Source organism: Lepisma saccharinum, chromosome 14, assembly GCF_977018435.1.
Source record: "Lepisma saccharinum chromosome 14, izLepSacc3.1, whole genome shotgun sequence".
Lineage (NCBI taxonomy): Eukaryota > Metazoa > Arthropoda > Insecta > Zygentoma > Lepismatidae > Lepisma > Lepisma saccharinum.
In genome coordinates, this window is record NC_139242.1 from 64,271,496 (window position 1) to 64,298,566 (window position 27,071).

At 40.4% G+C, this 27,071-nt stretch overlaps 1 protein-coding gene across 2 annotated transcripts in view; it reads right to left on the reverse strand.

Moving 5' to 3' along the window:
• Window positions 1-1,084: 1,084 nt before the first annotated feature.
• LOC145998962 (uncharacterized) overlaps window positions 1,085-27,071 on the reverse strand; it is a 60,360-nt gene continuing 34,373 nt past the window's right edge. Inside the window, exons 2-3 of one of the 2 annotated variants that reach the window (XM_083135795.1) lie at window positions 21,956-22,087; window positions 1,085-5,968 (exon numbers count right to left, since the gene is read on the reverse strand). In XM_083135795.1, coding sequence (XP_082991921.1) covers window positions 1,525-5,968; window positions 21,956-22,087 — 4,576 coding nt within the window. In that variant the 3' untranslated portion in view covers window positions 1,085-1,524. Of the gene's footprint in view, window positions 5,969-16,466; window positions 16,801-21,955; window positions 22,088-27,071 lie in introns of those variants that run through there. The other variant, XM_083135794.1, reaches the window with a different exon arrangement.

Sequence of the window (27,071 nt, forward strand, 5' to 3'; positions counted from 1 at the left end):
TGTGGTAAACGTGAAATGTGGCTGGTAACCCTCTAAGTAGTTCAAAGGGCGTGTAAAGAGGTCACTAGTGTGAACGTTCTTACTGGCTGATGTGCTGAACGATACGATTTCCCAACAATTTCGCTTTTGGCACTTACAACGTTTACCACTTTTAGTCCTCAATTCTTATTTAAAAATGTTAAAACAAGAGGTGTAAGAAGCCCCTCGAGAGAGGTTAAAAGTTTGAGGTTGTAAAGGGACCCTGGAAAGATCAAACACAACACATTAAAAAGTAAGAATAAACTAAAAACTTCCCCCTTCAACAAATAAGAAGAATACAAAATATAAATACCTAAAACACCATACACACACATTGTTTACTTCGCAACTTGTTCAATTCATCTAGCTACTTATTTCGAATGTGGATTTGGAAATCCAAGGTCTGTTGGAGCGATACGTAGTGTAGGTTTTCATCTCTGAGGCGTGTGCAGCTGAAGCAGCCACAGTACTATTATTTGGTCTGTAACCAATACTTTAACAATCATGAATAAGAAATTGTTTGGAATATGCATCATACAGAACATGAAATATGGCATCTTAGAATAGACGGAAGTCTATTAAAGGTTTCAAAATTAATTAATGAGACACAGTAGGTAGGGGTAATAAAAGTTAGCAAGATTGCTAATGACTTGAGAAAAAATTTCAACTCTGCTTTTTCATGTTGTATAATACCAATCCAATATTAAATGGATTCGTACTGTAATGCTTGTACGGAAACTGATGATAGCAAATACAAATGATAATTGCGAAAATATATTAAGTTTCACTTACACATTAGACTTATTGCTTTGTACAAAGACACAGGAAAGGTTTTTTTACCATTTCATTTTAAATAGATTGATTGATTGATTGATTTGTTGTTTTAAGTCCACTTTATGCACAGTATGGCTAATCGGGACTGGACCTACAGTTTAAAGTGGGATCCGAACCACTAGTGCCTCCACCGGGTATCGAACCCGGGATCCCTTGATTACAAGGCGACGTCGCTACCACTGCGCCATCGGGGAGGCCCTCATTTTAAATAGAAGTAAGGTTAAAACAAGAGTACTCTTCGCTCATAACCAACGTAATAATTTATTTAGATTTGGATTTAGTAACAAATGTGGTGTAATGCCACAAGAAACTAGTGCCATTATGGTATTCACTCATGTACACATAAATATGTGATAATTCCATGTAACAACAACATTACCATTTTGCGTACCTACAAAACTATTGATTTTCATGTACTATGTTGAGCAACATACACTACTATTTTCACTGAAATAACTTACATAAAATACAAACTGACATTCAGTCTGATTCTGACAGTCGTTTGGCGAAACATACATGGAGACTACTGGGTTAACAGAAACACTCGGTAAACGTTCAACTGAAGAAACACACTCACATACATTCATACACAGCCACTCGCCGAAAACACATATACTTCCCAATGCAAAATATACACATGTCTAATTTTTTTCTGCAGGTCGTATCAATCACTTAAGGCGGAGGATAGAAGAAGTCCCAGTGATGGTGATGAACTGTGTTGGATCCAAAGCCAAGCATTATAAGACCAGCCACAAGAACAAGAACTATACACAGGCTAATTTGCAAGTTACTCCTTGCTCCTTGTTCCTCTTGAGAAGTCCTGAGTTGAGTCATCATGTATTGTAACAAACTTCTTACAGCTCTCATAGATGCATTGCAGCAGGCATTGGCCAGTTGGGTAGTCAGCTCCGGGATTGATGGTTCCGGAGAAGAAACTGCCGACTCTGGGGATCGTATCGGAGGAATGGGCGACGAGGGACACGAACAGAACTCCTCCTCCTCGTCACTACTTCCAGACGGTGTAGTCAGCACAGCTCTGGTTTGCAAAGCCGCCGCTCTGTTGTTCCACCCTGGCGGAATTTGCGACACTGGATGCTCACTAACATTTTCCGATGCGGAAGAACTAGTTATATGTTCTTGAACAACTGTCCGACGAACGGTGGAACTCTCTGTCCTTGACTTGTCTTGCTCTTTGGTTGGACTAGATTGTGGAGAGACGACTGGCCCAGTAGGAACTGGAGGGGACTCAGCCTTTGGAATTGATTCACTTATGACAGGAGCTGACTGAACGCTTCTTGAATCTATAGATTTAATTGCTTGGCTATGAACAGTGTCTATTGGCGAAACTTCAGGTGTTGAATGTTCCACTGGAGAACTGGAAGGCGGGTCTACCTTTGATGGAGGAACAGAAGCAGCTGTATTTCCTCCCCTGGTATCTCTACTGGGACCATTCGCTGTACTGGTTGGAGGTGGACTCGAAACCGAAGCCTCGGAAACAACTAGTCGACTTCCAGATTCAGCAGACTGAGCTTCGGCCCGTGCCCGCATAAGTGATGGGTGAGGTTCGATCGATGTTACGACTAAATGCCCCGACTGACTCGAAAGTTCGGACACTTGAAGCGTCATTCCGTCTATGTCGGACACGAGAATACGCTGCGCCTGCAGTTCTGTGACGTTGATACGCTCAACGTCCAATTCCGAAAGACGCAATTTCGATGCTTGCAACTCTACCTCAGCGTCCGGGCCGGGCAGAACATACACGGGAACAACGCGTTCGGGAACCGGTGGGGGAAGAGGAGAAGAAGGGATTTCTTTCTGACGCTCGGGGCTCGTTGAAGTCCCGACATCTGATCGTGCGGCGACGTCCACCACCTCCTCAGCTTCGAATTCGTCGCCATCCATGCAAACGTCGTCTGGAAGTGGGTCCGTTTGCGTAGCAACGGAGACTTCGACAGGACGAGGTTCTGGCTCTACACGTTCAATGTGACTTGCCTCCTCTACCGCGGTGACTGTCTCGACGACTAAGACTTCTTCTATCACTTGTACTGGGACAGCTCTTTCTAATGTTGCTTCTTCCACTTTTGCAACACGCAGAGGTTCCTCCTCTGCCACCACTATTGATTCTTCTTTGGACATGGATACTGTTTCTAATGCTGTCGTCTCCTCTGCCGCCACATTTATTTCGGCTTTGGTTACAGAAACTGTTTCGCGTACAATCACTTCTTGTTGATGCTCACTCGTAGGCGAAGAGACTATGGAATCTCTCTGAGAGTAGAATACGTCATCACTTAATGCACCTATCGCCACAGACTCTTCCTTATCCAATATGGACATGATTTCTGGTTCTGTTTCAGCCGCCGGTTCTGTGGGAATGGTTTCAGCCTCTCTTGCTTCGGTTGCCTCCACAACTGCCTCCTCTTCTCCTTCCTTCCTCGTTTTTCTCGGGGGACGAGGTGGTGGAGGTAGTGGTCGGCCTTTCATCTTTTCAATAACGTCCCCTGACTGCAAATCGCGACCACTTCCCTGAGATTCTTCAGTTGGAGAGGTCCCCCGTTCTTCTTCGGCTGGGAGAGGCAATGTCTCCGTCCCGTTCTGTACAGGAATGTCCTCCTTTGCTGATTCGTATGGAACTTCGTCCGATTTCGCTTCTACCACTCTGATCTTACGCGCGGGTCGAGATGGCTTTAAAGTGCTGTAGGTTCTGGCTGGACGAGTAGGAGCCACTATATAATACGTGCGAGGAGTCCTTTTCGGCAATGTGAAAAAATATGAATATCCCCGTGGCCTGGGAGCAACTCCGTTTTTCATGCTTTTCTTCCTTCGAGTTCTAACTGTCGGAGTTACTTGTTTCTGTCGCCGCGTTCTCTCAGGCGCCTTGATGACTGACGCATATCCCGGTTCAGGAGCATCCAGACCTTGTTCTGATATCAAACTTTCTGGCGGAAGAGATTCAGCTCCTCTAGAAGTTCTATCTTCCTCTTCAACATCTACAAACAATTCTTGCTGAGACGGATCCGTCCCGGAAGGTTGTGACGAGCGAATCCTTTTAGCTCTTCTAGGTGGCAGTGGAGGAACATCGTAATACCCTTCAGGTATAGTGGCTGGGACTATGTATTCATGTTCTACTTTCATTTCTCCAGCTTCTTCGGGAACGGCTTGATGTTCTATGCTCTTCAGCCAGGCTTCGCTGTAGGTTCCGCTCCATGTGTGGTAACCATTTTGTACAAATCCACCCTTTCTTTCCTTCTTAATCCGTTTCGGTGGTAAAGGAGGTGTGGAATCGCCTATATTATCGTACAGCCCAATGTCTCCGTTAACAACAGGTGTTAGTTCAATATTTTCTGTTGGTTCCACAACTTCTTGTGCTATTTCTTCTTCTTCTTTGATTTCTGGTGTTTCTTGTTCTCCTGGAGGGACTTCGTATCTTGCTTCTTCAGTAGGATACTCGTTGTATGGTGTTTGGCGGCCCCTTCGCATTCTCATAGGACGAGCAGGTGGAAATGTGTTGAAGAACTCGCTGGGCTCAAGGTTTGAAATTGCAGCAGCTGCCGCCTTCTTTTGCCTTGCTCTTGGACGAGGTTTCTTATAACGAGGGTATGTTCGAGCTGGCCTTGTGGGAAGAACACGCTCGGGAGTGCTTCTGTATTGACGGACAAGATCAACATCCATTTGCTCCAAAGTATTAACTGGTGAACGGAAAGCTTCTCTGATTTCAGAAGAGAGATACCTGCCTACGTTCACATCTTCCTGGCTAATTCCTTTCTGCCTTAGGAAAAATTCGTCAGAGTCTATTTCTTCAAGTACACCTGGGCGTCGGCTGCTTCCGGAAGACCTCCTGTCTCTGTCCGACTCCGCCCCTGACTCTAGCTGACTGAAGGAACTGACAGGCACAACGGCTGGTTCCTGCCTGAATCCTCCTCTCCTCACTCCTCCAACAACCAACCCTCCATCATCGTCAACGTTCAGGTCGTAGTCGAAAACCTTGTCTCGGAAGGCTTCTGCGAACTCGTTGCCTTCTTTGTCTCGCAAGTCATCTGCTAGCTCATTGCCTACCACTACCTCTTCATCGAACTCTTCCATATCGTCTGGTGGGGGCTGGTTCTCGTCGTCAGCGTATCTTATGTCAGAGAACTTGTGAACCCAACGTTGTCCAACAGGGCCCTTCTTACGGGGCGGTAGCTTGGGACGTTTAGGGGGTTCGGGTCTCGGCGGGGGAGTTTGAGAACGCTTGGGCATTTTAGGGGAGGATGTCACGTAATCCGTACGTTTCGCCTTGCGATCGAATATTCGAGGGTAAGTTTTGAAGTCGAAGTCGAACTTTTTCTTCGCGCCGGTGGTACCAGACTCTTCGTTCTCGCGTTTCTTCTGTTTACGCCGGTTGGTGGGGAAGCTCGGTCGTGGAAGACTCCAATTGGGCACCGTGAACTTGGGACGTTCGGGAAAGGTAATCTTCGGTCTTTCCGGTAAGTGGAACTTTGGTCTTTCGGGTAGGTTGAACTTGGGTCTTTCTGGAAGATTGAACTTGGGTCTCTCCGGCATCGTAAACTTAGGCCTTTCGGGCATGTGAATGTTGAACTTGGGTCTCTCCGGCATAGACATGTTCTGAAACTTGGTTTTGATCTTGTCGGCCTGAGAACGTATTCGTTGGATGCTTTTGGAGGTCGCATCAGCAGCAACCGAAACTGCTGTCTTATGGCGAGGAGGCAAGGGTCTATCCGACGACGCTTGTAGCTGCTGCTCCGTTCTGGCTCCTCTCTTCAGAGGAAGATTCTCCAGCGCCGAGGAGTCCACCTGACTCGTTGTGATGTCTGCATCCGTGCGGGACTCGGTGGTGGGCGAGTGTGCAAGATAGCGTTCTTCCAGGCGACTTTGAAGCTCCTGAGGGTTGATGTCCCCGTTGCCTCCCAGCTCCTCCCCTGCCATGATTTCGTCCTCGCCCGTCCCGTCCTCTGGCACCACCAGCTCCTCATCCAGAGGGATGCGCAGGAAGCGACGATCTCCACTGACGCTGCTGGTCTCGGAGCCGCCCAAAGCTGACGGCAGGCCAAGGTCGGAATCAGTGTCCGTCACGCGAAGCATCGGCGGCGGCGGTGCGACTGGCTCGTACTCGTGGTCCCTGAGGAAGATACGGAAATAGCTGATATCAGCATATATAGGAATATTCATTTCTACGCATGTAAAAATGACTTATAATAGAAAAGTACAAAGAGAGCTATGAAGTGTATCAGTTTGAATAACGTCACTACCATTTGTTTGTGGCTTATCCAGATGTAAAATCTACGTTTTTGGAGAGTTGTAAATGTAGGTCTAGCCTATACATAAGCATAATTTGAACTTTTGTGAATACATTTTAGTGAGATTACAACAAAAATTGTAAGGATGTTAGGGGATGTTGGCGTGGCTAAATAGGTGCTCATACATGATAAAGTCAAGTCAAGTTGGTGATTTAAGTCCACTTTATGCACAGTAAGGCTAATTGGGACTGGACCTACAGTTTTAAAGTGGGATCCAACCCACTATGTGCCTCCACCGGGTATCGAACCCGGGACCCCTTGATTACAAGGCTACGACGCTACTACTAAGCCATCCGGGAGGCGTCAAACACAATAGAAATGCCAACCACATTATGCATGGAATTTCTCTGTAACAGAACACTTTTATTATCCATCCAAGCAGTAAGCTCCCCCCCCCCCCCCCATCCCAAGTAGCTAAGTAGCCGAACGTTTTTCTCATCTCTTGGAGAGGAGTGATTGACGGATTAATCTAACTATAAGCCCCTTGCCTTTGTATGAGGAAGATATTTATTAATCGCAGTAATAAACTTACACCCTTGCATAAGATTTCATAATCACGACAATCAAATATTAAAGCTAGTATATTTATGACAATTTATAATTATTCAAATGTAATCTTTGTAGGTGAAATAAAATATTCTCATTAAAATATAGACGTTTAAATCTTGCGATGAGTTAAATGCAGAATTTATTCAAACTTCAGGACGAGCTTCTCTAATACTAGGATCAGTAGGGGGAGAAGGAACGTCTAATGCAGTAGAAAAATATGGCAAAGTATAGAACTGGCTACTAAAAAAATAATACAACCCATTTACAAAAGTACTAGACACGCTAGAGAGACTAGGGCTCGTATTAGCTAGTAAAACAAATTTTATCTTTTCTTTGTATTTGTATAGTGAATGTTTTATGTATTTCTCTACGTAAATCACGGCAATGAGAATGGATATGAAGTGTTAAGAGAAACTGTAATGTTTTGCTAAGCTTGCAAACACTAGACGCTATCCCTACGAGTTCTATATTTTCCCCCTAAACTCCTGGAATGCGAGGGAGAGGTTGACTTGAACCCCTGACACTTTATATGCATTATTAAGGTAACATACATAGTTTTTTAACTGATATAAAAAATTATTGTAAATTTTACATAATTTTTGTGCACAGTTCTATCTTGGTGCACTGTTCTGAGACTGGAAAATTGAGGTTGTTATAACTATTCGTTAATATTGGTTCACCTTCCTTGCAAGCAATGCACCAAGCAAACCTTTCAGATGGATGGATCTTCAAGGATACTCATTCAACATGAGACCTTGGCCCCCTCTCCTTCCGGTTCCCTTAGGAAGTCATATAATCAAGGACAGCTATTTCCGGCGTCAGCCTCCCACGTCCAACTGCATAAGCAAATTATTAGATCCTTAATGGCAGAATTTCATTTACCCAATCACCAGTCAACCTACCCGCAATGAACTGCAACCTGGTTGGGATCGAACGACGCTACCTCCCTCTACGGACGAATCTCGTGGAAAGAAGTGTCTCGCCTCTCTTAGAATAACTTTGGCACACGACAGTAATCGTCCTCCAAGAATAACAGCTGTCTCTTACTTCGACCTCAATAAATACGCTCGAGTATCTGACTACCTATCGTTGCGATGCAAGAATTTCAAGCCGGCCTCCGTGGCGTAGTGGTTAGCACGGCTCGCTTCGGCGACAGAGGTCCCGGGTTCGGATCCAGGCCTGGGTATTGTTGTTCTTTGTGATTTGAAAATATATATTTGCCTAAGTTGGAATTTATACATGCAAAACCAAATGTGATATTAACAATAATGGTTCCGTATCGTGTCAAAAATCGATATTACATGAATACGAGTACATGAATGAATATAGATATAATACAAAAACTGTATCAATGAGTTGAATGATACTTCTTGTTTAGTATTATAGATAGACCAATCAAATTATCCATGTTCGATAACCGTGATATGATGTGGGTGTCTTTGCAAATTTACTTCTTAATATGATTGATTGATTGACTTTGTGTTTTAAGTGCACTTTATCCACAGTAAGGCTAATCGGAACTGGACCTACAGTTTAAAGTTGGATCCGAACCATTATATGCCTCCACCGGGGTATCGAACCCGGGACCCCTTGATTACAAGGCAAAGACGTTACCACAACGCCATCGGGGATGCCCACTTCTTATTATGATTATTATTTTAAGGGAGTCTGGTGTGGTATTAGGTTATTTTATGTCGCTTTTATTCCACTTGGACGAGGTAAGGGGGGAAGAAAAACATACAATGCGTTTATTTGACCCTTGTTCCCATTGAATATTTTCAAATTGATGAATATGCTACGTCGAGAAAAAATCTCTCATAAATCCCTTTCGATGTATAAGGTTGATACGAAGTTGCATATATTATAATGTTTTATTTTAATTTGTAAAACTGTAAGTTTTTTTAACCTTTGAGCCCCTCTATACACCTGCCAAGTTTCATGGAAATCGGAGGGGGACACAGAGGTCAGATCATCACTTCAATTTGTCCTCATCTTGACATTTGAGGGGTTTTTGCCCCTAAAACTGTTTTTTAGCTTAAACAAAAAACGACACGCATTTCTTCCTTTGGGCCCCTCTATACAGCTGCCAAGTTTCATGGAAATCGAAGGGGGACACTTAGATAACCTTCCTTGTTAGTCTTACACTTCGTAATTATATAACACTGCATATATTATAATGTTTTATTTTAATTTGTAAAACTGTAACTGTAGAACAGTTGTATAATTTTTGTATAACATTTCTATCTTGTTATATGCGTGAAAGGTTTCATCCTGGAATGGAATGTCTCACATTTATGTGTTTTTTCCATTTCCAATACATTCGAATGAATACATATTCGTTTCAATGTCATTTACAAAATCTCCGCTGACATTTTATGTTAAACAAGTAAGATTATTTTTGTGCACGAGTGTGTTAGCCGATGCGTAGCAAAGTATTTTAGGAACAACACTTGAAAAAATTCTTGTAGGACTAACTAATGAAAAATTTATTTGTAATCGAAGATCATAATACCTTTTAAGGTGTGGTAATACTATAATGGGATTGAGATACGAAACTCTCGGATCCGGATCCGGATCCAGAACTTTCGGATCCGGATCAGATTCGAAACTTTCGGATCCGGATCCGTTTGGCCATCCCTACTTCGTGCGTGCCACTGGCCCTTGTGTGTGAGAGGCGCGTGGAAGAGAAGTAGCGTAATCATGGCAGATAGGCAACCCGCAATACTCGAAACGTCATAATTTTGCTATTTTCCGTCGGTTTTTGGCCCTGCTGCTTCGTTCGTTTTGATGAGGTACCAGATGGCCTTCTTTATTCATTGGTGGACACAAAATACTCTGTAGGGCAAACATAGGGCCCCGAAGGCCACCTACCTCTACGTGACACAAAACCCTCCAAATCGTCATTTTTTTCTATTTCCGGTTTGCATTAACAGAAGATATCGTTTTAGCGCAATTTTTTGTGGTGATCTACCCTGATGGAAAGGAAAACATTAAGACCCCTTTCGTTTTGAAATTTTATATTTTGTTCATATCGATATGCCCTACTATAGTTTTTTTTAAAAAAAAAAAAAAAAGCCGTGATATTCTATATTCATTTTTTTGGGTTAAAAATTCCAGTTTATTGTTCTGAATGTAGGTTGGCTCTTTCCACTTTGTTGTGAGTGTCCAGGACTCTATCCCCGGTGGGAGCTCCAACATCTCTGTGTTGACGCAGCATCGTGAGGACAAATGAGGAGCTAAGTGAAAGCCTTCTTAGAGTCTCAAAAGCTACAAAACAGTGGTGGTGAAACTCGATTCGCTGACCACGTGGCCCGCAATGAAAACCTGCTTAGTAAGTTTTGTTGCTTCACACACTAAGATAATTTTATATTTATTTCCATTGTTATTTTACTTTAAGGCATTTTTTGCATATTTTTGTCTTATACCAACGTAAGCTGTTTGTATTAAACTTTATGCTTGCTTTGAGTTGATGGTCAATCAATCAGTGCAAGGTATTAAACATTTCCTTTACTGTATGTTACTCATGTTATTACTCTTATAGAATAATAGAAAATTTGTAATTCTAAATTTAAAATTGTCAAAGAAAACATTGTACTAAGCCTAGTGACGAAACAGTCCTTAAAGACCAACGTCATCGTGGTCGCTTTTCATTGGTCGACACGTGGTCAGCGCGTAAAGTCCCATCGCTGCCGTTTTCCGCTTTATATAGCTAAGTTCGCTACCATTACATTCAAGCAACTCTTGCATATTGTCATCCCGACCCTGGGTCAACATGGTCAACATCGAAATTTGGACCTTACACTGTAGACAACTCTTGGACTACTCACAACAATGGCAAGAGAGCTAACCATTCTGCTGCAAGCATGAATATTTCATTGTCAAGTGGAATCGGCACGAATGAAAATTACTATTGTTTTCATTATTGTTTCTCCCTTGGAGACGTTATCCACCTATCTGCTGCACAGTGGCGAACTAAACAGCCCATGAACTATTTGTGCCAAATCGGGTATTCATTGTAAACGGGTGTACTGAACCACAGTACAAAAGGCTATAAACAGATTATTATTATTATTTATTATTTGAAGTAGGGTTACACTTAAGCTTACAGTTTACTTTACATTGATTCTGTAACAACAGAAACAGCTTTTTGCCCTACATGAATTAATATAAAGTTATGCTTTTTGTTTATAAGTATACATCATGTGGAATATTGTAAATTTATATAATTGAAAAGCATAAGAAATAGAAGAAAATAAACGGATTTACAATTACGTTACATGAAGGATGCAATGAAGCACGGTGTCAGTATTCATAGATTAATGTCCTAATCTTTCGTTTAAATTTGGCCAAATTACTCGCCTTTCTGCAATTTACAGGTAATTGATTCCACGCTTGACTTGCTAAAGATGACAGGGATTTTGATCCGTAACTTGCCTTGTTACATTTCGGTACTCGGATACTATTGGTGTTATTAGATCACAGACTGGGATAATGTATATTACTAGATATTATTACTTTGTCACTTAATAATTGATTTCGTGTGTTAATTGCCTGAATTTTTTTTTCAGGAATGCATATTTTCTCCTGGACTCAAGCGTGGGTAGTCGCAGCTCTTCTCTGCTTGCCGTATTTCTTATGCTAAGCATGGCCCAATTTTGCATTTTCTCTAGTTTCATGGTGTTATTTCTGCTAATCTCATAAAGTACCGAGGAACAGTATTCAAGTAACGGCCTAATAAATGCTTTGTAGAACGCTAATTTGTGGGCAAGATGGATATATTTGCAGACAAATTGAAACTACTTGATTCTACAGAAGTGCAGCACTTGCAGGCCCGTACCCAAAGGGGGGTCAAGGGGGCCATGGCCCCCCCCTCGAGCCATGAAATATTTTATGCGAACCTATAAAAACCTACAATAACAACACGGACGATTTTTAAGATTTTGCAAGAGTTTCTGTTTTCTTCTTTCATAAATGAATGTGTTGTTTCTGGAGAGAGACAGACTTCAGAAGTCTGCAATCTACTATATTTATTAATTTTAGATTTATAACCATCTATGCGAAGGTACCAAACGTCCCAATTTGGTCCGGACAGTTCACCATTTTTACTCCCTGTGCTGACTTTTTTCGAACTGCAGTCTTGATGAGGAAATGTCCTTTTTTGGTTAATTCACATTCAGACATGTTCTTCATTATAAGGATCATTCCATAGCGTTGGTGGTCACATACAGGGCACGAATTCCCACGGCGGAAGGGGGATCTCCCACCTTTCCCCCAAAGATCTTGTTCTATTAAAATATTCCCCCCACCAAAATATTCCGAGAGTAAGACTTCGTGTTATAACAACAAATATAGGCAATTAGTTTTGACTTCAAACATTCTATACTAAGGATAATATCATAAACACATACAAAGAAAGAAGAACAAAGAATGATTTCTGAATGTGTGTGAATGTTGCATACATCTCTTGTTCTCTCTCTTCTGTCTTTAGGGCTGGTAACAGCATGGGGTAAAAACGTACTTCTACATTCATAGATAAGATTTTAAAATTATATCAAATTGAACTAGTAAGAAATGGAGCCGTAGCTGCGAAGGTGGTTGTCACTATGTCTTCTTAAAGTTTATCTTTTTTTCTCCCTCCACCTACTAAACTTTAATTTGCAATCGAGTTTGCAGATTGAAGAATAGCTCACACTGCTTGAATGAAGATTATAATGGATAGACAACCGAACCGACTACCCTTTTATTAGCCACATTTCTTGAATTCTAAGTTTTCTTTTCGTCGGATTCAACGGAAAAGAGTATGTACATAAAATTTATTCAATGTCTACGTATGCCAGTTACATCTAGAGGAAGGGGGCAATGCAAATTCGGTGCAGGGGGTGTGAAAATCTATTCTCGTCATAGGCGCTGAAATCTCTAGCTTCAACTCTGATAAGGAAATGTATCGAGAGACCATTAATAGATTTACACCATTATAGAAAAATAACACAATAAAAGTATGAAAATTTAATTATCATTATTAATAAAGAGCAATAATTAAATAAAACCTAACACTTATTAAAAACATTTCACTTATCTTTTAATTTCTTGACATTTTGAACCAGTTGTTAAAGGAATGAATTTGCTAGTTTATAAATGTAGCAAATTGATTTGTTTATAGGATGTTTATAAATATAAATATATATAAATAAATTCATTAATCAATACTATTAATTAATTATATAATAATTGTCACATGACAATAATATAACAATATATATATATATATATCATCACCACGGTTCCGGGCTTGCCCCCCCCCCCTCAAGAAAATTCTGGGTACGGGCCTGAGCACGTGCATGTTGTGAAAAGGTACATACCGAGATATTTTAGAGACTCGCATGGTTTTATATTGGAATTTGCTATTTTAATATTGTCAATTATCGTGTTATTGTTTTCACTGGATAGTATTAATACTTGCGCCTTAGACTCATTCACTTTCAACATGTTAGATTGATACCTCTCAAGAACTTCGGGCATGTTTTTCTCAATATTTGCACTTAAAGAATTAATAGAATCAGTTTGCCACCTGAGGTTCACCCTATGTTAAAATGTGGGACACCCTGAATGCGATATCATTCACAACAAGAGAATATAAAATGGAAAAATATAACTATAATATATACCAACTAGTGGCTCGTATCCAAGCTGTAAAAACATTGTAGTCAACACGGTTTGGGTAAAAAAAAGGAAAAGAAAAATACATAGTAATATGCGATTAAAATTTACAAACAAAATATTTTCTAAAGAAGAAGCAGGATACCTAAAAAGAAGGAAAAATATATCGCTTTAACCCCCCAACGGTAGCACCAAAACTGTGTATCAAAATGTTTTAGTAGTTAATCGCTAACATAAGTTACCAGTAAATCGTTTAGGTCGGGGGCCACACTGGTCATGGTATTGGGTCCAATTGACTAAGTCCCTGATGCAATAAATCGATGATTTCAGAAAGTACCAGAGCGTGGTGTTGAACTGATCACATCACCTCCACCATGGCCGTGATCGACAATGTGTGGGGTCCTACCTCCACACCCTTACATACTTCAATGGCAGACAGCTCTAGCTTCATGTTTTTAAATTCAGCTACTTCATTGTTCTTATCCGATTACCGTGTTGCTTGCAGAATCAATCAATCGATCAATTATACATTATAATTAAAGCTTGAAGGAAACTTCCACACGGAAGCTACACGCGACACATGCCGTTTGAGAACGAACCAATCAAATGCACCCTTTCGCTGTGCAGCGACATACTGCACGCAGCACACTGCATACACCTATATTTAATTGCTCGGTCTTCAAGTGACACGCGGCATGTGACTTCGGTGTGAAATCTCCCTGAGTTGCAAATTTAAAGAAGATAGTTTGACACGTGTGTTTTAATGTATGTTTACACTCGTACACTGAAAAATGTGTTATTTCTTATCTCGAAACTGTATTGGATGAACCTAGGTCTTTTCAACAATCATCAAATCAAATGTAATAGACAGACGAATGTGAAACATGCACCTAGTGTTATCATGAGCTTTACGTTAACGCTTAGGACCTCTCCGCTGACGTGGTGGTGACGTCACCTTCTTGCAAACAAAGGGTACTGGGTTTTACCCCCGGTGGTGCCACGGTCGTCACACTTTAAACTGTAGATCCAGACCCAATTAGCCTATGTGAGCATACAGTAAACTTAAAACAAACTTCGACATTTATATTTAATATTATGTATACGAGTGTGTGTATTCTCCAACACGATCCCGTCTAGCCGACCTCCTTAGCGGAGTGGTTAGCACAGCGCGCTATGGTGCCAGGGGTCCCAGTTTCGAATTCCGGCCTGGGCATAGCCGAGGTGTTTTTTGTGAAAGTCCCTTGATCAATTTTATCATATCATCACTCATTCTCATCGTCGCTGTTGGCCAAAAGTGGAAGAAAAGCGATACTATATAACAAAAATCAAATCGAATGGTCCCAAAGACAGATTTTGTATCTATTCCCACTCTAGGAAAATATACATGCAACGTAAAAATAAAACATGTTTTAACGTAGGCAGCAAAATCTCAATTGAAGGAAGCGTGCGAAATAAACATGAACAATATCACAGATATTGGACTCTGTTACACAGAAGCATGCTGAAACAATGTTCTCTTCCGTGGTCAGGTTTATGACCATTATTAATAATGGAGAAAGCGGTGCGGATGCGAGTCTCGGTGTTGAGGGTTCGATTCTCAGTCAGGGCATTGGTGTTGTATTGTGTTCTTCTTCTCTTCGCTAATCATTATTCAACTCACTTGTCATGATTAATCTAGAGAGATAGAAAAACTACGTAAAGTTGGAAAATAGAATAAAAATTTAAAGTTCGTAAAATTTGTTTTAGGTCAACTATATGCTCAGATATGTATATCGAGACTGAACCTACAGCTTAATGTTGAATTCACAACCCTTCACGTACTTCTAACGGGGATCGAACCCGGAACCCTTTGTTACAAGGGACGGCACATCACACTAGCGGGAGGCACAATAAGAGAATTGAACTGATATGTAGTCGAAATTTCTAGAGCATTCATGTACTAAATTTAATAAGTATATGAATAAACACACGTACATAAATAAATATAAGAATATATATGTGTGTGTGTGTGTGTGTGTGTGTGTGTGTGTGTGTGTGTGTGTGTGTGTGAGAGAGAGAGAGAGAGAGAGAGAGAGAGAGAGAGAGAGAGAGAGAGAGAGAGAGAGAGAGAGAGAGAGAGAGAGAGAGCGAGAGAGAACAAATATATTTCCGGTACAGTTTCATCTGCGATATAGACGCAAAAAATGACGTCGTAAAATTTTCATGCTGGAAAATATCTTGTAGAGGCTTCTTGTCTTTTTTCGCAATTTTATTAGGAATAAGCATCGTGAAAATATCGCGATTAAACACCACTGCAATTTTGGAGCACAGTGTATGTGTGTGTATTCCTATAACAACCTTGTAATCAAGTAGTCCTGATTTTGATTTGCGTTGGGGACATATTTTAGTAATTAGAATGTCCAGTTCCCATGTATCTTGCCCCACATAAAGTGGACTTAAAACGCACTCAAAAAAATCTCAATTACACTAAGTTCACGTGGGTCGTGGCACATAATTGATTGATTTAGTTTATTTTACTTCGCGTTTTGTGCCTCTTGGCTAATTTGCGAAGATGGGGATGAGTGACGAAATTGATGAATGGACATTCACAAACAACCAAGCCTGAGCGGGATTCAAACCCGGGATCCTAACCACTCGACCACAGAGTCCGGCAGGCACATAATTGATGTTTAACGTTATGTTCATTTTGTAAACACCTTGTAAGTCAGCATCTGAATTGGAATATAATTGCATTATGGAAAGATAAACTATGTCTATGTTCTTTTCTTTGATGATATTGTATTACAGTGCAAGTAACCGGTGCCATCTTCGCATGGTGAAGTTGCAACGCATCCAAAACTGTCCTTGTCTGGCAGAGAAGGTGGGAGCTAAAAATAAAGGAACATTGTACGTTTACTCATGGAGGAGCAGGGCCTATAAATACTGGCCCACATTTAGCCAGCTCCAAGGTACGGCAAGAATCTTCACAGGGTTCGAAACTTCCACAGGAAAAAACTATTAGCAATGTGTACAAAAAAAAGGACCACTTATCCGCATAAATTGTATATTAACTAGAAGAAAGACAAGTTTGCACTAGTTTTCATTTTGCACACGCCCTTTTTTTCTCACACTCACCCTACACGGGACGTCATCATTCCTTCGTGCCTTATGTGAGGTTTGCCGACCAAACTCTGCCTCTCCGGCAAAAGACTGTCGGTTTGGAAGTACTGGCACGCGCAGCGCACCTCGCGGCCAGAGCTGGAAGTAGACGAATCGCGCGAGCGGACGGGAACTCTGTCGAGACTCTCCTGTTTCGCAGCCCACGCTAGGAGTTCGGCCCGACTTGGTCGAGAGACGCGGCGCCTGCCTTGAGAGCGCGCCCTCATTGGGTCACGACCTGACCTCCGCCGCCGACACACTGGTCACGCCGGACGGATGCGCTAGGTACGATTGTTGCCGCGATCGCGAGCGAGAGTGTCCGATGTCGTACGATGCAGGTTAACACCGCATTAATCGGCTCCGACGCGCATGCGTGCGAAATAGAAGAGGGTCTGTAAATATTAAACAAGGGGTTTGGGTTTTTTGGAATGGACGCAACAATTCCCCAGATGGGGATTCCCGAGCCAAATGCCAAGCAGAGGCCGTTGTCCACCGTCTGAGACAATTGCCAAAAATATCTGCAACAGCGCAAAGGTTACATTTCCGCTATCGTACATGAACCACAGGAAGATCTCCGAGAGATTTGCAAGCTTGCAATTCTAACCCCTGGATTGTAATTATAACGACGGATCTTTGTCTGAATCGAATGATGTATAGTATAGCAGTCTGTCAAATGGAGCTATGGAGAAAAAATAATAATAAATAAAATTTAAGGAAATATTATTTCCAGTAAAATAAGGTTAGAAAAATGGAATAGGAGGGAAATTAAAAACTAACTGAAATTAGGTAAATATGTATTACTCGTGGGAAGTCTATGTAAGGAGCGCGATTGATTTTATTCTACACAAAAAGTTTGGACTTCATTCATTTCACAAAGTCTTTCCGATGTGAAAACCCTTAGATCAGTTAGTACAAAATACAACACTTTTACTACAACCATAGAAATAAAGTAAATCTAAATGTATGTGTATACATTAGAACGGGAGCGGTATGGATACCTATATTCACTGTAACACAATTGGGATGGCAATTTCTTCTCTATGTCTCTGCTGTCTTTGATGAAGACGGCAACACAAATCCGTAATTTCTCTTGTTATGTTTAGTCGCAATGAGTAACTCAGGAAAATAGGATCTTATTTTATTTCAGATTATTAAATATTCAAGAACACACTTTGCATCAATACATGGACGAAACTTTTATTTATATGCAAAAGTATCCTGATACAATTTGCGTTTATAGTCCGTATGGATCCCAGTCCAGAAAGAGCTAGACTTTGACGTTTACAGCAGTGCTCGAAGTGGAAATTCCCAGCTGGGGGGAGCTTGGTCGAGTTTGGAGATACGAGGAGGGGTGCTTTATGAAAGTTTGCGTGAGTACGGAAGAAAACATCCGGCTGTGATCCCCTCACTTCGACCACTGTTTACAGTAGACGAACGGTAGCAGTCTCCAAATCTTTCGTCCAAGAATTGAGGTAGAGGAAAATAGAAGACGAAAGCGTCGCTATAAGGACGGCTACATTCCATGCATGAGCAGCATATGTACGTACTTCTACCCAAAGCTTAACGTGAGATGACTCGGAAGTCAACTGGCGAGAAATTGCGGCCACGCTGTTTATATACCGTTTCGTGCTGTACACTAGCGCACCATACGGTTCGCACGCAAACTACATCATAGTAGCAAAATGCGTACACTAGCGCTCGCAACGGAACTGGAGAAACTAAATGCTGCAGCGCAGCAGGAGAGGAACTAAGTGCGCCAATCTATATTAACTTTACTAAACCTAGTAATATTCGTTATTGCATGCTAGTTAATGATGATAACAGAAAAAGATTAGAAATCTTTGACGACCACGCGGGAGGATTGTAAACGAGAGTTAAGGAACAAATTTCAAATTCACATACAAATATTAAATAAAAGAAAATCTAATAAGGTTGGTGTTGATCGCACAGAATCATGTCTACGTGACAATTACAAAGATGTGGAGGAATTAATGTATCGCTGTAAAATAATCGTCGGCCACACTGACGGCGCCAGAAAATGAGTGGGGATGCCGAGGATGAAAATAACATTAGTTTACATTCAAAAACCATTTTTAAAATGCATTTTGGGGCTTAAAGAGCATTAATTTATCCATTATTTATCGCTGGGAGCAGACCAGTCAACCTGGGCCAGTATAATAAAAAAAAAAAGTTGTATAATAGGGAGAAGCGAAAGGGGGAAAGAAGTTCTTTGAAACACAAGTCAATTCATGGGAGAATATCGTTAAATCACTTCAAACATGGAAGTACCAGGAATTAGCATACGCAGGGGAAGCTGATGGGCTACAGACCCTCCTGAAATTTTGATAAAAATCAAAATTTTCAAATTAAAGCAGTAAAGAACTCTGAAAAAACAAACTGGTAAATGCACACCCCCCTTTAAATAGTCCCCGAATACTCTTTTATTTTTTGTCTTTGAACAACCTTTAAAACGAAGGTTTAAAATGGCAATTACGAAATATTTAATAGTCTCTCCCACCTTTACTTAGAACGCAGCTTTGTGATATCCACTTTTAAAATTCCAGCCTCCTAAAAAAAAATATCCCGCATACGCTAGTGGTACCAGGAAGTACTCATTGTATATTGTGTACAGTGGGATCCATAAGTATTACCAAGCAAATTGTCCATCACCACGTTTACTCCCTTTGTTTTATACAATGAGAGCTTCAAGAACTGACACAAACCCCAAATAATCAGCTTACAACTTCTGAACCAGAATACGTAAAAATACAGTTCTCAAAAATACGTAGGATGAAAATAAAATCCAACGAAAATAGTCATGGGCAATTTGCTGAGCAATACGTATGGATCCCACTGTACGTGCGAAATTTACTAAGTATTCACCCTATTTCTCTCTTAGACACGTAGAATGAGATATATAAATACTACCCATTTGTTCACTTTATGTTACGTAATGTGAGGTTCAAGAATCGAAACAAAATGCCGAGGCAGATGACAACCTCGGCAACAACATCCGTGCAATTCCATTCATTAAAATCACGTAGGGCTTGTGAGAAAACTGAATGAAATACAGCGATGGACAATTTGCCTGGTAATATTTATGCACCATCTCACTGTACGATATTACAATGATATTTTTCGAAGCAAGGGTGTCTCCATTGCTGCACAAAATTAGATGTGATCCTACGCCACTGGTGTTGAACGCTAGTTTATTTATTTGTGTCTGCTGCGCTTTACCTCTTCCCTCACCTGAAAGTATCCACGACACGATGACTCACGAACGAAAAGCGAAAATAACTCATGAATGTCCCTCAGATAGCGACGCTGGTGTCCGTTTTGTGACAAATTAGTCACTCGCTCGCTACTAGAAATAGGGTCTGCCCACGCATAGTAAGTGCTGAACTTGCTTCAGATTGAAACTGCAGTATTGCAGAATTAGATTCCAGCACAGAAAAAGTTATTTTTCTATTTGAAAATAAACTAGAAAACCTTTCATTATGTTTCAAACTGTGTGCGAATTTATGAAGCGATGTCACGAGTTTAATTAATACTGCCTGTTTGGTTTTTTTTTGGCATATTTCCAAGATAACTGCTTTTTTGAGTGTCTAATACGGCAAAATGATGAAAAATCTGTTGATGTCCATCAATTGTAGTGCCTATTTGGAATTTTCCGATAGGATTTGTCTCCTATTTTGAAAGTTTTTAGTGCCTATCGATCTTCAGCCTAGTCATGATTAGCGGTTTCTGAGAAAAAATTGATTGATTGATTTGGTGTTTTAAGTCCACTTTATGCACAGTAAGGCTAATCGGGACTGAACTTACAGTTTAAACTGGGATCCGAACCAGTGCCTCCACCGGGTGATTATAAGGCAACGACGCTACAACTGCGCCATCGGAGAGACCTTCTGAGAAAGGAATTTATTAATTTGTAAAAAACTAGGTTTTGTTCTGGAGAAGAAGATGCCCAGTTCTGAATTTAGCAAGGTACCGCAAGTAAAGCAACGGTTTTGACTTTTAAGAAGTATTTAATTGCAGTTTCATTAATTATAAGGTACCTAACCCCAATATGTCCTATTTGCTGTTCCAAAGTAGTTACATGTTAATTCAAAAAATGACGTTAGTATGTTATTTAGACTGTCCGAATGACGTGTTCCTGTATACATCATATTTGCAGAAGATATAATTTAACTTACAAGTGTATTAATATAGGCTGTATAAAGCAGACCTTAATACTAATTTAGTTGACCCTGAATAGTAACTTGAAGACAACGAAGCGAAATAGCTGAACCTCGTGATTGTGTTCTACGTGATCTAATATTGCATAGTGAAGTTATTACTTACTACATCTTCCAAGTGATAGGTGTTTGTATCTCTAATACAAATTATGATAGCTCATAATGTGTACTTTACAACAATATACTTGGTTTAGATTTAATCTGAAGTCCTGTTTATGACGAAGGAAAAATAACACTATGTAAGGTGTACTCAATATGGGCTACATAGGAATATATCGTGAAAGACATGCGCCAATGTGACAGTTGTTGCTCTCATGTTCACATAGTGTGTATGGGCCTCACTGAGGATAATAAAGGACCTTTCATTTGCCCAGACTGTGATATGGTCTTCTGGTAACAAATTGTGACATGTCACTCCCTTGTTTATTGGTTTGTAAACAATGTTATTTCTTTGTGCAAATCACATATGTCATAATGTAAATAAAATGTAAGTGTATCAATATACTTATCTACCTATAAAAACAAGATAATTGTATCTGTAGTTGTACTAGAAGTTGCCATTGAAAATTTGCTATTAAAATCCACTTTTCGCCGTAGAGTTAGGCAACACACATAACGCCTTGCAGGAACATAAGCATTTCAGGATCTAGGTAACCCATTTTTTTTTGTCGGTGACTGTGCACTGCTGTGCTAAGTTCCAGGCGCCAGGCCCTCGTTGGCCTTCAAGAAGCATTTACCGGGGTGTACTATGTGGAAGTGAGATTGACTTTTGGGAGCCTTACCAAAAGGTCATTCCCTACACCCCCTTACTTAATTAATTTGGAAATCTATAATTTTCTTAATTATTGTTGAACCAAGACACTGCATCATGTCGGACGTAAGACAATCTATCTATCTATATAGTCTTGTGTCTTGAGTGTTCTAAAAGAAATATACTTGGAGTACATTTTAATTATAATTCTGGCGACAAAAGTGTAATATTTTTCTCACAATTTTTATAATCATCAAATAGTTCATTTGTTCAGGAGAGCATATGGTTCAAGATCACGACATTACAAAAATATACCAAAACAAAGAAAATTAACTATACAGTTACTACATTAAAAAAAACAACATTCACAGCTATTGGAAAAGTTAAAGTAACTGTTACTTTATGAGTTACAAGGTGTAACATTAGAAGTAACGATCTACAAGTAACTCGTTACTTTAAAAAGACTGTTGGTTACTTACAACTGGTACTTCCACGCTTCGCTATCAAAAGAAGGTTTGTCCAGGTGAGTCCATGGATAACCTCCCCTCGCACGCAGACGCCGAAAGTCTTCCCAGCGGTAGGTCTTCAGGGGCAGCGGGGGAGGGCCTCTCCAGGGAGTCGTAACGTAACGAAATGGAACGGTATTTTCAATTACGGTTTCCGTTACGTTACAACCAGAAACTGAATAACTTTTTTCGTGAACAGAAACGTTACCTCAGGTATATGAACATTACGTTACAGGTGTGCATAACGGTACCGAACCATAACTGATCTGTAAATCAGTAGGTCGTTAGGTGACGCTTTAACGTTCCATCCATTGCCGGCAACCAGTAACGTTACAGGGTAAGAAACAAGTTCGTCACGATTGACTAGTAACTTTAGTGTGTGTGGAAAGTGATAGTAACGTTACAATTAACCAGTAACTTAATTGAGGTCACGACTGTAAAAACGTTACACTCTTTGCTTCAAAGCAACAACGTTATTTATAGCTGGTATCATACAGACGTTCCGATGTGCAATAACGTGTCCGATGCCGTGTTCCGGAGAGAATAACATAGGTCTCTCGTATAATTGTGCTCGTTACTTTTGTAACGTTACAGTTCTTTCCCTTCACAAAAGTCTGTTTCAAAAAAGTGATACACATATCCGTTACGAATAGTAAATACCGTTATCGAAGGCGTTTTCGAAGAAGCCTCACAATTATGATCGGCAGCATACTAACATTACAGCATTTGACATTTTGAAAGTCATTAAATTATAATACGTATTTTCGTTTTGGATGTCAGTGAAAAAATGAAATTGTAAAACAAAACGTTTGAAAACATCCGTAAACAAGATTCAGCGTGACAGAAGTTCTGGTTATTGGAATTTACTGATTAACTATGTATTTATCACAAATATATTTATTTTCTGCATACTAAATCACTTTACGTGGATTTGTTCTAATTTGATTATGTATGCAAGATGAATTTTAACATGTGCGTTCACTTTATACGATAGAAAACAAACGTTTGTTGTAAGAAAACGTTTATGTATATCTTTCTCTCTCTCTCTCTCTCTCTCTGTCTCTCTCTTTCAGTTTACATGTGTTACATCAATTAAAAAATACAGTATGTTTGGCGATGAGAATGATTCATGCTTAGATTAAATTGCTGAAGGACGAAACATAAAGGACCAACCAAGGAATCATCTGTGCTACGCGTTCATCCACGTAAGCGAGAGGCAAGCTTTTTCCTATCGGAAGACGAAAAATAATTATTTGCTGCACGACCTTGATAAGACGAACTGAACCACAAGGAAAGAAACCTGTGCAGACCCGCAACTCCTGTGCACTGTACTACCACGTGGAGGGGAGGGGGAGAGTTGACCGTTCTTCCTTATGGGCCGAGCTGAAGAGTAGAAGAGCTGTGCGCGGACTTTTCGTCCAAGGTTTTTTCACTTGTGTTCGCTCGTAGCAGCAGCAGCACCACGCAAAATCGGAAAATGTGAATCCTCAAACTTTGTACACGTGACCTTCGGTCACGAAGCAGCCGAGTAGACAACGCCCTGGGGCGATATGAAAGGCACTTTTAGCAAGTAGAAACTACGTAGAAACGAAACGTTAGATGGAATTGTTGTACGAAACAAACGAAACCGCGTTTGTGCAACTGGTTTGTGGCTAGACAGGGCCATTGGACTCTCAAGAAGGCAAGAATTGTATGGGAAGTGATTCTCAAAACTAAGCGAATAAAAGGACAGTATATTTTATCATTTACAAGGGCCCTCATCCGCTTACAATTTTGAAAATTACTTTCAGTAATTCTTGTCTTCTTGGACAGGAGGTTCATTAAACTTTTTTGGTGTAGAAACAGACAGAGCGCCCACCTACCACGTTTGAAAGAAGAGCATAGGCAGACATGAAAGTAATTTTCAAGTACGTAAGGACGACAGTCGACGTGAACATTGAGCAACGTGTGACTGAGAAATACAATCGTAACAAAGGACAGGATTCTTCAAGAAACAGTAATTTCATAAAACTTCCTATCATTAACTCAGTTCATCCTTTTATCCTCTTTTGTTTGTTATACTTTTGTATTATTCTTGTTTTATATCGCTTTTCTGCCACTTGTAGATAATCGCGACGATGAAGATGAATGATGATCATATTAAATCTATGAAGGGATGCTTACAAAAAAAAAACAGCCATGCCCAGGTGTCTACTCGAACTTGGAATGTTTGGTACCGAGTGTATGAGTGGACCACTCAACGACTTCGGTCTTCGAGGCTACGGTTTCAGTTGCAACATGCAGTATAATTAAGTTTCTACTACTACTACTTATAAAGCCCCCTTGACACATGAGATACTACAAATAATTTCAGGCATACCCTCGAATTTTGATTGCCTGGCACTTTTTTAAACTAAGTAATGAAGTCACGTTTATATTCATATTAGGCCTACGACTAGCTCGAACTAAAAACGCTTGTGAAATACTGTGTATATGTTATCCATCTGAAGTGAGAAACTTCATATTCTGCTAAGAAAATATGCATGAAAAATTATATTTGTAGCTACTACTTGAAGAATTCAAATTATTATGATGGAATTTCAACTTACGTATACTCTGCATATAATGTGTTATCGGAGAGGAGTTTTTGTCTCGCAGTCAATTTATTTTTAGTTGAGGAACTCGAGAGTAAGTTGGAAATATTTAATGACCCACGTTGTGGTGTGCTGTTCGATTAATCAGAATTGGAGTGAGAGAAATCTGTAGTTAAGGTCATTCAACACGTCAATTTGTAACTGTGAATGCAAGTTTTCTTTGATTTAGCGGGAAATCAGTTTGCTATTGTTGCAAGTAATAAATTGAAACATATATATTTTCTGCTCGAGTAGGAATCCACAGCCCTTATCCAATCAATCACTTTCTGTGTTTGAAACTTCTGTCTAGGAAAGCTACACACAATTTGCTTTTAATAACAGAAGCTTCAAAATAACCTATCCATTCTTGTCTTGCAAGTAATGTTTGATTTGATTTGTTATATTTAACTTTGGTTTTCTGCCACTTTTGGCTAATCGCGAAGACGAGGATGGGTGATGCAATGACAAAATTGATGAAAGGACATCACGAAGAAAATAATGAAAACAATACACAGGCTGGGATCTGAACTCGGGACCTGTGGTGTCGCATTGTTCATGAAATAAAAACATAACATGTATAATGGCTCAAATTAGTAATCGAATATGTAGCATTTTGCTGCATTTCTTCACAATATTTCGAAATTAACAACATGTACATAAATATAAACGATAGTGAAATATTTATAGGCATTTATTAAAGCTATATTCCCTGTTACATTTTTTTCTTTTTTAATTTTGGGTGCGTCAGCACTTAGGCTATTTTGCAACCGCCACGTTATACGGGGTCCAGCCCCTTACCATAACAAATAACGTAACTGTAATATCGAATAACTGAAATATTAAAATATTCTGACTTAGGTTAAAAGCTGAGGCTCTAAAGGGGCACTCAGCACACATGACAAAAAACAGAACACACAGAATTATACTGGCCATAGGGTCAGTCGCCAGAGCCTCGTTAGTCTGCAAAGAGCAGTCCAGGGTGTACTACGTGGAATGAAGTTGACGATTGGGTGTAATACGTGGAAGGTCACCCCTTACACCCCTGTTACGTTTTCAAATCTGAGAATAGTTATTTATGTTTTGGTGTGAAAGAAGAGATCACTTTAATATTCAGACAAATCGTGAAAGCCTTCTGTTTCTGTTAAGCTACGTTTCCATTCAGACAAGTTCCAGACTCATGACGTGCAACATGTGCCGGCGCATGTTGCGCGTCATTTAGTGTACTCGTACTGCTTCCAATTCAAAACTACTTCTTCAAAATACGTCCGCAACAACACTGGAGTGCAGGATCGCAGTGTAGCGTTGTGCAGTGCTTTAGAGTAGTCAGTGTTCCTTCTCTTGTATTGTAATAATTTGGTGGTGATTTAACTTGGGTAAAGATGAACAATAAAGCTATGGCGGGTTTTGTGGTTATGGCAGGCGCGTATCATGAATTTCTAAAAAAAGAGGCGAAAACAACCTAGATGGTGGATTAGAAGTTTTCTAGCAAAAAATTAACTCGTTGATGAGAGACTTACGTCTTCAAAGTGGATACGAAAACTTTGTAAGAATGACTGCAAGTGATTTTGCATTGTTATTAAATTTTGTTGGACCACAGATTGTAGTCGCGTCGTCTGTTCCTACTCTAGTTCGTATGCCCCAGGAACTTGCTGCAGGCTGTTTCCATTGTCCGCCGCGCACGTTGTGCGTCTTAATCGTTTGGGGCAATTTTGTCCCCGGCACTTGCGCCGCGGCATGTTGCAGACAGTTTCCATTTCAACAAATGCTTGGCACATGCAGCGTCGCATGCCGCGTGTCATGTTGCGCGGTAAAATTTGTGGTAATAGAAACGAGACTTTACATAGTTCTTTTATCGGTCAACTACAGTGCGGGGAAGAAACAATTCATGCTATTTCCTAACTACGTCTGTTACCAGTAGCTCCATTGCCCCTGACTGAAGTACGAGAAAAATGGGTAACAAAAACAAAAATACAACATTTGACGAACTGCAGCTATTTATTTTTACCTAACCAAAGGGTGCAGGTACAGGGAAATTAAAAATGTTAAGTACATGTAAGAGTACCGTGGGTGACGCAATAAAACAAAATGAAAAGGAAAATGAGGTAGATTCCGTATCTCAGAAAATTCAACCAAGAGAAATAGGAGAACGAAATGAACGAGCTTCAGTATGAAAAATAAAGACCCTTTCCTCACCCCCATCCCCTTCCAAAACCAAGGGCTCCGAAAGCAGCTGTGCAACTTGGAGCAGGCACTGGGACTGCTGTACGTTCAGTAGCGTTTGGTCCGAAAGCGAAATTCCTAGAAAAATGCCACAGTTCGTCCGCGACGGTTTAATGAGTTGCATTTCGCCCGAGCCTGGCTGATGATGAGTCATACCTTGACTAACCGGTGGCAGCGGTGGAATTAGTGACTAGGATACCTCAGTTAACAACTTTTAAAACTACATTGCATAGACAGCGGAGTGTAGCGCAGGAGTG